Source organism: Megascapheus bottae, chromosome 10 (genome assembly GCF_031878675.1).
Source record: "Megascapheus bottae isolate mThoBot1 chromosome 10, mThoBot2.hap1, whole genome shotgun sequence".
In the NCBI taxonomy this organism is placed as follows: Eukaryota; Metazoa; Chordata; class Mammalia; order Rodentia; family Geomyidae; genus Megascapheus; species Megascapheus bottae.
This window is the reverse complement of record NC_143518.1, coordinates 18,218,457-18,230,829: the sequence shown is the minus strand read 5'-3', so window position 1 is coordinate 18,230,829 and position 12,373 is coordinate 18,218,457. Positions and strand designations below refer to the sequence as shown.

General features: G+C 43.8%; 1 protein-coding gene across 2 annotated transcripts in view; it reads left to right on the top strand.

Annotated features, from left to right (window-relative positions):
* Positions 1-12,373, top strand: part of C10H1orf21 (chromosome 10 C1orf21 homolog) — a 192,248-nt gene that overhangs the window by 75,057 nt on the left and 104,818 nt on the right. The window contains exons 1-2 of one of the 2 annotated variants that reach the window (XM_090340256.1): positions 4,627-4,909; positions 11,293-11,510. In XM_090340256.1, the coding sequence (XP_090196382.1) occupies positions 11,417-11,510 (94 nt within the window). In that variant the 5' untranslated portion in view covers positions 4,627-4,909; positions 11,293-11,416. Of the gene's footprint in view, positions 1-4,626; positions 4,910-11,292; positions 11,511-12,373 lie in introns of those variants that run through there. The other variant, XM_090340255.1, reaches the window with a different exon arrangement.

The following is a 12,373-nucleotide window of genomic DNA, read 5'->3' as shown; positions in this document are numbered from 1 at the left end:
TTCTAGCCCTATCTGAATTTTAGTTCTTCAAGGTCAGGAAAATACCTGATTTTTATAATAGATTTCAACACAGAGATTGCCTAGAATATTAGGATTGCAACTTGTTTGATTTGACTAAAATGTGAGTGTTCTTCTTAATAATTTTTATTGTACCTTCATGTGTTGGTCACCTTTTGATTTCCGTTCCTGTCCTTCCATGTTCTTTCTGTCTTTCCTCCATCTGTGTGCACGTGCTGATTGGCAGAGTGACTTGATGAATCTCTCCTCAAGCAAACAAGTCTGCCCCAAGGGCTGATGGGAAACTCCCTCTACTTGGCCTCCCAGACCCATACAGAAGGATGCTGCCTCACATTTTTTAGTACTTTTCTGACCATTTCATTATTTACATAGATTTTTAATTCAAAGGGAAGGAGAGGAAAATTGTGCTACTCTAAAAATGATTAATTTTTTGGACACTGACAAGGAAGTCATACAGATTTGTCCTAAGTAATGTGGTAAATTAGCAGCATGGCCGTCAAGAAATCCTACTTATGGGTGACTCCCCCTGAAAACAAAAAGTATAGTAGAAGGTTCCCCCGGATACATGTTGACAACTTCCCATAAATAATCATGGCATCCGGGATCTCCACAGTGGAAGAAGGAAGAGAAATCATTGTCCAAAAAGACCTACCATTGGTCATGACTTTTGAAGGGTAAATCTAGAAGGTACATAAATCTCTGGTTAGGTTCAGGCTGCTGTGTGTGGTTTTAATAAGGAGCTTTTCTACTTGGTCTGAAAAAAAACATCAAGGGGGGTTAAGATTTATATATGCAGGTAAAGCAAACGTAGACACAGAGCTCTTACCCTTAGCTTGAGGGACAGTTACTCCACAATTTTTTTTCTAGCCCATTCTCTATAAGAAGCAATGTGAAAATTAAAGTTATATAAAAAAGAGGGATTCGGAGAGCCCAACTTTATTATTTAGCGTTTACACAATTGAAGTCAACACCCCAGGGTCAAAACATTATTGATAATAATTTTAAGACCCTGGAAGGTTTCTGGAATGTTGTGGATTTTAAGCTTGCAGGTACATCCTTTTGAAAAGAAAGTTATAAATTAATTGAGTCTAAGTGAGATCTGCCCTTCGTGCAAGTGCTCATTTTATCCTTAGCATCAGAGAATCCAGGAAAGAAGCCCAGTGGCATATAAACCATGCCTTGGTCCCAGGCAGGCCTGTGACAGCTGAGACCAGAGCTTGATATTCTTGTGCCCTGTCCAATGCTCTTTCCATTTGCATCTTGCCTCTCAGTCCCCATTCCTCCCCTAGAAATCAGCTGAAATGTGTCCTCCCAAATAGCACTCATTATTATTGTATGGCGGAGAGACCTCCCTATCCAATTATTATGTGCCATAGTGTGAGTTTTCCTATAAAGGCAGAAGCCAACATTTATGTATCTTTGGAGTTAATAGCATATTGTCGCTCATTGTGTCACCAAATGAGTGTGAGAGGCAAAGAACTTATTGGGTGTTAAACCAGCAAGGACAGGTTAACAGGAAGGTTTGGCTTTCCCACATTGTCTCCATGTCAAGTGTTATAGCTCTTCCTGTATTTTTTAACATTCACAATGAAATGTGAAATGGTATTAACAGTAGCTCAAGGATACCAATGCTTCAGGATTAGAAATCACTTTAAAACTCGCTTCAATCTCCTCCCTCCCCCCCTCCCCCAGTGGGCTTCTGCATTCACACATATTATAGCAAGGCTGAACAGATGGGCAAGCAGACTGATTAGTTATTTATATATTTATATATTTCTTTTCTTTAAGTAGCTTAGATGTTAGCTTTTTCTTCAATAAAAGAGAGGAGACTTTAGATGCTGTTTTGTCTTGATTTCCCTTTTTAAGCAGAAGTACAAAGGGAGGTATTTTGCCCCTTATCAGTTAGTAATGGGGCCGCATGCTTTCTTAACTGTAGACTTCAGAGCCCCCTGAGTGTCCATTGCAATCAAAATTTAGTTTTTCTCTAATCTCCATCCCAAGCCTCAGATATATATTATATCTGTATTCTTCTGCCTTAGGGTTTCTTTAATGGAGTTTATCATTTTAATTTTATTTTTTAGAAATATTTTTTGCCAAGAAAAATTGTCAAAAATATTTTGACTTGATTAATAAGGGAAAAGTGAAATCACCCCTAATATTAGGTAAATAGAAATAGTTTCCTGTAGCTTCTTTCCCCCATAGGTCAAATGGTATGTTTCTCAAAAACAGATTGCCTATTTTAATCCTTCTAAGTTTCACAAACATAAGCTTTTTGACTAAACTGTGCTTCTAGTTAAAACATGAAGAGAAAGAGAAAATAACATCATAATTTTACCCCCTGGTACCAGGGCTGGAACTCAGGGTCTCACACTTACTTGGTGTGGTGATGTACTAACACTTGAGCCACTCCTTTGGCCTGACTTTTGGTTGTTAGAGATGGAGTCTTTCAGACTTTTCTTCCTGGGCTAGCTTTGAACTGTAATTCTCCAAGCCTTAGCCTTTCGAATAGTTAAGATTATAGTCATGAGCCACCTGGGTCAGCCATCATAATCTTATAAAAAGGTGAATACATCCCATGAATGTAATATGTGATATGTAGTTTTGAGAATTTCTTGTGCTGAGACACAAAGTGCTGTTGACACAGTAAAATTGCTATATCATCTAAAAAGGCTTGAGATGTAATGTAAGGAGAGGAAGAAGAAACACAAAATGGTTACACATTGGTCAATCCTTTAAAAATTTCAACTGTGTTTAAAATTTGCTGATGTACACTAACAAAAGAAGGAAGACATGTCCTTAAAAGATAGAGGGCATTAAGCTCAGTTAGCTCCTAGCCTTATGGGTTGGGAATTTGTAGAGAGATTCAATTGTTTGGGGGAAGGTTTTACACAAAGCCACAGATGATTAATGAAGCCCTATATTTTTAGAGGTACCTGGTACTACTATCATATAGATTATGTAGCCCAGCTCTGATGGCTCATGCTTCTAATCCCAAATAATCAGAAGGTTGAGATCTGAGCATTGTGGTTTGAAGAAAAGTCCCTGTGAGACTGGGAGTGGCACCGTGGCTCAAATGGTACCATACTAGCCTTTAGCACAAAGAGCCTCAGGAATGGTGCCCAGGTAGGCCCTGAGTTCAAGTCCCATAACCAACAAAAAGAAAACAAATAGATCCTCAGTGAAATTTAGTTGTAAAAGCTTCCATGAAACATCAAAGATGCTTCAGATTCATTCTTGCACTGTGATCTGCAACTTCAAGAAAAAGCAATCTCTGCACGTTCTTCTGTAGCATCAGATTGATGCTGTGGTTTCTGAGAAGTAATGAATAGAGGGGAAAAAATAAAGCTAGAGTTTATGGGAAATAAAAGGAAACCTGTTCTAGCAGTCTTTAGGTTACCTTTCTGAAGATCTCTTTAGGATCTCAGTGGAGTTGAGGTTAAGGGAAAGACTCTGGAGTAAAAATAAAGTCTTAATACCCCAGGACATGATGAATTATACAGTCATTAACATACAGTGAGACAGATCAAAGGAGGATGCTCTTAGGAGTGGAACATAACGGTGCAGTGCTTTTGTGTCTCTGATCATATAATGTTTATCGAAATAAACTCCAGGAAATGGACACAAGAGGTCTTTTTCCTTGTTGTTTCTACTTTCTTTTCTTTTTGCCTTGTTCATGTAATTATCTGTCCTTAGGAAGGTTAAACAAGACACAGAAATGGAGGGACAAAGGATAAACAAAGCAGCAATGATACTCCTTGTCAACACAATCTGTGTTCATTTTCAACACAATCTGTGTGGGTGGGATGGGAGGGAAAAACTGGGAGTGAGAGGGAAGGGGTGACATTGTCCAAAAAGAAATGTACTCTTTATCGGATTCATATAACTGCGATCCCTCTGTACATGATCTCTATAAAAACCAATTTGATGGTTACAATGAGAGAGCTACTTCTTCATGGACTGACCACAGGAAGCCATTGGATGTGGAAAGATGTTGTGCTTCTTAGTGTCACTTCCTAGGGGACAAATGAAGGCCTGGGGGAAACTCTAGAGGCCACAATTGGGTGAGGGAAGCCAGAAAAGGTGCATGTAAAACTGTGCACCTGGGAGCCAGGAGAATGGCCTAGGAGCAGACTGGCTGCTTAGCATGCACGATTCCTCAGTACCATGTAAACAAAACAGGCTGGAAATGTTTCTGTGGCTCAAGTGGTAGAGCACTGGACTAGGGAAAGCCCAAGGACAGTGCTCAGGACACAAGTTCAAGCCCCAGGATCTGCAAACAAAACTTCTTTAATAAAAATAAAGGAGGGGCCAGGAGTTTGGCCAAGTGGTAGTGTGCTTGCCTAGCATGCACAAAGACATGGGTTCGATTCCTCGGTATCACATACATAGAAAAAAAGCTGGAAGTGGTGCTGTGGCTCAAGTGGTAGAGCCCTAGCCTTGAGAAAATCCAAGGAGAGTGCTCAGGCACTGAGCTCATGCCTGGCAAATATATATATATACACACACACATATATACACACATATATACATATATATATACATACACACACACACACACACACACACATATATATATATATAAAGAAAGAAAGAAAGAAAAATGAAACTGCAACTGTCCCACTACAGCAAGTCCCACACTGGCCCCAAACTAGACCAGAGTTAGATGGGGTTGGGATTGCAGGAGCAGACTCTACCCATTCTGCCTGGATCGCCAGATTCTGGCCACATCCCCTATTAGTTCCTGTTTCTCGCTGGCCAATGGGATATGAGACTTGGGGACACGCCCACATTCCATGCTGCCTAGCAACACTGGTATTTTCTCTGTTGGCTTACACCACTACTAGCAGCTGATGAAGGTAGAGGTGGCTGAGTGGTGAGCCAGAGAATCCAGGTGATTTGGTGATATACAAGGATACACGCATATTTGTTAGTGAGTGGGAAAGTACAGGAGATTTCAAAGAACCTGGGATGTGGCCCGTCCATCTTTCCCGTCCCAGTGCTAGCATGTCTGAACGAACAAGACCAAGAAAGAACGATTGCAGGAACATCAGCAGAAGAACTGTCCTCATGGACCTGAAAAATCCAAGATAAAGGAAAAAAATAAAAGGGGAGGCAAGCCCAAGACCAACATCACAGGGGTCTGTAATTCACGTGAGGGTGCAGCCAAAGACCACGCTGACCCTGAGCCTCGCCTGCCTGCGGACACAGTTGGAGCAGCCAGGGTCAAGAGTGTCACAGATCCTAAGAACAATGAGGATCTGGAGAGGTGATACCAATGCCTGCTGCTGGCCCTGGACTGAAGCAAATTAAGACATCAACAGCTCTTCAGTGAAATCCACCAACTGAAGCAGGTAAAGAAAGACCTGCAGGAATAGCAGCAGGAAGAAATGAGAAGATGGCCCAGGTGCAAGAAACACTGAAAGTGGAGCTAGAAAACCACAAAGTAGCCATACAGATGTTGCTTTCAGAAAAAGGCCACTTACAATCTGCCCTGGCCCACATGGAAAAGGAAGCCAACCAAAGTCAAGGGGAGCATGAAGATCTGACCAGCCGCCTGCAGGCTTCTCAGCAGTGCAGCTTAGACCTAGAGATGGCCTTGTCTGCACTCACCACCACGCAGAAGGACACTGAACAGAAGAACAGACAGCTCATCCAAGGCCTGGGTGATGTGAAGCTGCAGCTCGAGGAAAAGAGCAGAAGCTGTGACAGCCTGGAGGAGCTGAATGCGGTGTTGCAACGGAAGCTGGACATGCTCCGGACCCAGAAATCCAACATGAAGTTGAGAATTGAAAAGTTCCAACAAGCACTGGGGGAGTGGGCAGTGCAGAAAAGAAGAGTAGAGAATATGAAAAGTGTGGTGAGCGCAATGAAGTTGGAGAGGGACAAGATTGCAGAGGACCTGAGAGTGGAGAGGTCCACGTGGATGGAGAAGGTCCGGCAGCTCTCACAGGAGATGAACCAACTCACAGAGGAGCTGGAGGAAGACCTGTGGCAGGTGGTGGATCTAGAGAACAAGTTGGCAGAAATGGAGAAGAAGCTAGCAGGGGCACAGCCCCCTGCAGGACCATCTCAGGCTGAGCAGCAGCACCAGGCCCAGGCCTACCAGTTGCAGGAGGACTTAAAGAACCTGGAGCAACAACTTCAAATCCAGGTTCAGGAAAACCAGAGCCTCAGTCTCCAAAACCAGGAGCAGCAGGAACGGGTGCTGATAGTGGAGAAGAAGGTGGAGGAGTGGGATCAGCATGATGAGGCTCAGCCCAACATCCTTGACACCCAGAGATGCACAGACCTGCAAACCAGAGAGCTGAAAGAGCAGCTGGAGCAGATGCAGGAAGCTGTCCGTAGACTGAGCACTGAGAAGGATGAGCTCACCAGCCTCCTGACCTCAGAGCAGCAGGAGAAGAAACATCTTCAGGGGAAGCTGGAGCAGCGAGAGATGGAGAGATGGAGGTTGCCAAGCAGCCCAGAGTCTACAGGAGCTCAATCCCAGTACCTGGCCCAGCTGCAGGAGCTCAGAGCCACCTGTGAAGAGAACATGGCCTCCACTCAGCAGCTGAGTGCAGAGAAGGAGGAGCTGCAGCAGCAGGACCTGACAGTGACCCAAACATTACAGGACACTCTCCAGTGTCTAGAAGCCACTAAGCAAGAGAAGGAGCAACTCCAGGTCCAGCTGAGCTTTTTGGCTTTCCCCAGAGAAGATACAGAAGGGGACAAGGAAGAAGAAAGGAATGAGGAGACAACTCCAGCCGCCATGACCATCCCAGAGGCTGTGGACAACCCACAAGTCATGCAGCACAATCAGTTGCTGAGGTGACAAAAGTGAAACTCAGCCACCAGCTGCAGGAGCAGCAGGCCCACTACAGGTGCCTTGCCAACCTGGCAGCCCAGTGCCAGACCAAGCTGGAGCAGCAGGCCCTGTTCCCAGTGAGCAGGAACCATGGTCCATCAGGGGATAGCAAGCAGGACACTCGGATGTGTGAGAAGAAGATGAAAATCTGCTTCCTGCAGGCCCTGCCTCACCAGGTGGAGCACCAGAGTCCAGTGGGGGCGCTCCAGCACCAGTGTGCCCAGCTGTCCAAACACATCAGCGCCCTCCATGACTCCATAGTGCTGTGCAAAGAATGGATGGACCAGTCCTGAACCAGCCATGTAAGGAGAAAGATGAGTGTGTCAAGCAGCTGACCCAGGAGAAGGTGCAGAAGAAGGAGCTGCAGGAACTTCTGGTGCTCCTTGTGGGTGAAGGCATGGAGTGCCAGGGCCAGATGCCCACACACCCCGAGACCCCTGCTGCTGAGGCTGCTTCACACCTGCCAGGCCCCTCCACCATTGAAGAGATCGAGGAGCAGAAAATCTTTGCAGATGCCCAACTCAAAGTCAGTGTGCAGCCTGCCCAGGTAGAGGCGGGGGCTTTGTTCCCTAAAGGCCTCTACCCCAGAGCCCACTGTGATGTGGATGCCTGATACCCAGCCCCCTGACGAGCTTTCGGGCCTGGGCAAGGAGCGATCCCCATCCGCTCCTTTCTTCTCCAGGCTGAGGAAAATGATGTGCTGGCCATAATCACTCTCTAAAGACTTGTAGCCACAATGGCAATCTCTGAGGCCACATAGGACAGAGACTGCAGGAGGTGGCCCTAACTCTAAGTCATTAAACAGTCACTGGTTGCCGGGGAAGGCGGGTCCTTGATATAGTGTTCACAAACAATAAATTTTTACAAAGGAAAAAAAAAAAGGAATTTGTTTAATGAAGCCTTAACATTACATTAGGCTACAAAGGAGGTACAACTCTTGGGTGTTTTAAGGGTTATTTGTTAGTTGTGGTCAAGGTTAGAGGGATGCTGACATCTTTCAACACTCCCTTTCCCAGAGTGGACCCAGGTGCCTGTGAGGTAAATGGTCCATTGTTCTAAATTTAACTTACAGTAGTTGGAACACATTGCTTAGGAACTCATCTTTTAATTAATCTTCTGGACCTTGATGCTTTATACAATAGAGTTAAGAGAGGAAGACTCTAGGGAAGAGACCAAAATCCTAGTAAGTATTAAATCCCCTATCTCTTCCAGACTAAACAGAGATTAGTGGCTAACAGCACACTTTCCACCAAGAATCCCACTCCATCGGACCTCTAAACAGATAAAGACTTAAACAGACTAAGACCTAGCTCCTTGGGAAGCCTGAGAAAAAGGAAAAAAGAGAGGAAGATTTATGTCTACTTTATCATTCTTTACCCAAGACCTGCCAAACACAAGGCTATAACTTGGTAGTTATATTTGTTAAGTAAATATTTGGTGATTGAATGATTGAATGATTGGACAAGTACTTCTTGGGTAGAGTAAGAGACTATCCATGAAATTACAAGTAAGAATGAAAGAGAGCATAGCGATAGAGTTTTCAACAAGGATGGTTGCATGCTGTCTTTTAGAATTGGAGATCTTTTGATGGCTTGGTTAATATTTTCTCTTCTCACTGCTGTTTTGACTTGGTTTATTCCAAACAGAGGGGGAGGTGAAGCGAGGTTTCCTCTCTCACTTGGCTCTCTTTCCTTTGTGTGTGTGTGAGATGGTTCTCCCATACTTCCTCTTTGGAAAGTCAGACACTCCTCTTTGGCAGCTCACACCTGTGACCTTCCGTGATGAAGCTAGAGATGAGGAGGGTGAGGGGTAGGCAGTCCCAGAAGCCATGATTCCCTAGCAGCCTCCTGTTGGGAGTCTCTCCTCCCTCCATTTTGAGCGCTGAGTCTCTTTTCCTTTCCCTCAAACTCTAGTGATTTTTCTTTAGAAACTAGGGAAGGCTGACAGAATGGACTTCCACATTACTAATTGAATATTCTTACAGTATACACAGATCTGGATCAGAAAGACATGATCATTTACTAAGTTGGGTAAAGGTATAGCAAGGAAGTCTTCTCTGGGTCCTTTACAAAGTACCAGCAATCCAGACCTCTTTCTTGTCCCTTTCTTGATCATCTTAGAGCAAGGACACCCACAAGTGCATTGGGCATTTCTACCATCCAGTGACTGACACAGGCTGGCCCTCATGTCACCCCACTGCAGTGATTCTTTCAGCCTGGAAATATCTCTTCAAGCTCAAGACTCCACAAAACAGCACTTCCTCCCTCCAGTCCTACCTCCACACGGTCATAATATAGGCTGCTAGTTTGTATTTCGCATTGTCACAGGTTCCTGTCACACTACTTAAACATTGTGTTATATACAGTATATAGTGTATGTATGTGATATGTGTGTGCATGGCATGTGTGCATGCATAGCAGTATGGGGGCTTGAACTCAGGGTACTCTCCCTTCACTTTTTTCAAACAAAGCTGGCATTCTACCATGTGAGCCACACCTCTCACTTCTGGCTTTTTGGTGGTTAATTGGAGATGAGAGTCTTATAGGCTTTCCTGCCCAGGCTGGCTTCAAACCTCAGTTGTCAGATCTCAGCTTCCCAAGTAGCTAGGAATATGGTTATTAGCCACTGGTTCTCAGTATGTATCTTTTTTAATATCGACATTTCTCCCCAGCAGGCTTCTAAGGTCTGTATACATTATGAGAAGACCAATAAGTAGAAATGCTGTAGTTTAAAAGACATTAGTGCTAAGTAATAGAATTGTGTGTGCGCGTGTATGAGAGCAAATGAAAGCATCATTGGCCTAGACTAGCTTTATAAAGATGCAAATGTGTTAACATGGGATTACCTAAGGTATTAAAAAGACATAAGTATTAAATATGTAGGAAAAATTCTTCCTGTTATATAGTGTATCATCACCTCGTTTTTCCTATTCATGATTTAAAATAACCATTGATATTCTGAGGAATTGTGTAGACGTGACTGATATCAGAGTCATCACCAATATTTATTTCAGTTTACATTTCCTGGGTTTAAGATCATTGCCTTTTATCTAAGCTTATTTATTAGGTTTATTGGGAGAAAAATTCTCTTTGGGGGGGGTTTCTTGTTTAGCTGATTATATTTCTATGTAGAGGTCCTGAGTACTATAGGAAGAAGGGCTTAGGGTCAGAAGTTGTGTGGGAAGAGAAGAGTGGCAATTACATTTGGTAGCACCGACTGTGAGATTTGAGAAACACCCATGTACACAGCAGGGATTTATGTGGTATGGGTTACAACAAGCTTCCTTGGCTATGAGGTTTTTGTAGTGGGGGGTGGAGGTGTGGGACGGGGTAGGGTGCAGGGGCACTGTATTGGGACAGCAGAGATGAATGAGTGAGTGCAAAACACAGTTCAAAAAAGCCACTCAGAAGACTGGAATACACCATCTACAGAACTGCAGTGGCTGGATAAGCCTAGTGAAAATATGAAACATAGAAGAGCAGGTTGGCCATAGCAAACGCGAGAATTTGGGCAGCCCCTTCCAGTGAGGCAGGTAAATTCACTGTAGCCAACTTACCATGACCTTTTTATGGTTTATCCTTATTCCTTTATGAAAGGCTTGGGTGAGGCACAAAGGCTAGACCAAGAATAACTTTGCTTTTCTTCTTATTCTTACTTTTTCTTGTGGGGGTACTGGGATTTGAACTTGTGGTACTGTGCTTGCTAGGCAGATGAGTTACCACTTGATTCATATCCTGTCCATTTTTCACATGGAGTCTTCAGCTTTTGGCCCAGGTTGCCCTTGAATCATAATCCTTCTGCCTCCACCCCTCATGTAGCCGAGATTACAGGCAGGATTCACTGAGTCTGGCCCATATTCCTGAATTTTTTACTCAGTCCTGAAAACATTCCACCAGATCTCCAGGAAAGGAACAAACATAAGTTTAAGACTTTGCTCAATCTTCTTCCTTTGTCTTTCAAAACAGTCGCCTCAGGTAAATTAAAATGCGCAATTCTTTCCACCACCAACCAGCAGTATGAAACTAACCATAGTTTTAGTCTGACAAAGAAGGTTACCTCCTCTTGGAAGAAAATCTGGGGGACTCCAAAGAACTAGTCTGTAGGGTAGAATGGGAAGGAGGAAGTATAATAATTTTTATGATAACATTTATGCAAGAAAATGAATATATTTCTCTGTAGCACCTCTAAAGTCCCCTCTCGGTCCTATGTTGAGGACAAGGGGCATGCCTTCTGATCTTGTTTTTTGAGTAGGAACCAAGTAAAAATGGGTAGCGTTGTACTTCCTTCTTCATCCCTGCTCTCAGGGATGCAGTCTCAGCACTGATTATGCAGACACCCAGAGTATGCTGGCTACTAACACAGAATGAGCAATGCAAGGCACTGGTGCTGCTGGTTGCCCGTTCTGATCCAGCTTTCTCTTCTTGCAGGTGCACACATCTTAACCGACTCTACAGCAAGCTGGATTTTCTTTGCATTTAAAGAGAAAAAATGTCCCCGTGTCTGTAGAGATGATCTGCAGTTCAGCCCTGCTGAAGCTGACCGAATGAGACTATGGGCTGTGCCTCCGCTAAGCATGTTGCTACTGTTCAAAATGAAGAGGACGCCCAGAAAGGGAAGAATTACCAGAATGGAGATGTGTTTGGAGGTGAGAGCTGGCACTCTGTGCTCTGGACTAGTGGTGAATTGTAGTGATTGGTGGCATATCCTGATGGGTATATAGGTGATGCGATCTGCTGGCAATCAGGCCTCCCTTTTCTGTTAAGAAATCCACATCAGATTCTGTGCAGAGGGGAAGCTCATGGAAATATATATACTGCAGCCATTAGCCTATTAATCAAGCTTTAAAAATCAATTCGAATCGAAAGGGGTACACGGGACCGTGGCCTGATTGGTAATACTATAAGTCTCTATGACAACAGGGTGAATAGAAGTTGTTCAGGACAGAGTGAGGTCTGTTTTAGGGCAGCTAGAATGAATTATATATTTTCATATTCAAAAACTCAAATCCTATAGCTATTATAATTGTCATTTACCTTTTCTATGATGATGTTAAATGACTTTAGACTCTCTAGTATGAAGGTTACAGACTGCCAGTTTATTAGGTCTGTCAGCCTTTGCTTCCACACCACCACCAAATTTTTTTTGCCAGTCTTGGGCCTTGAACTCAGGGCCTGAGCACTGTCCTTGGGCTTTCTCAAGGCTAGAGCTCTATCACTGGAGCCACAGCACCATTTCCAGCTTTTTTTTTTCTATATATATAGTACTGAGGAATCAAACCTGGGTCCTCATGCATGCTAGGCAAGCACTCTTACCACTAGGCCAAACTCCTGGCCTACCAAATTTTTAAATACAAATCAAGGTCAGGCAACTGCAGCTCACACGTGTAATCCTAGGTACTGAGGAGATCTTATCTCCAAAATAAACAGCAAAAAAGCCAGAGTGGAGGCATGGCTCAAGTGATAGAACACCAGGATTGAGTGAAAAGAACTGAGTAGAAGTGTGAAGTCC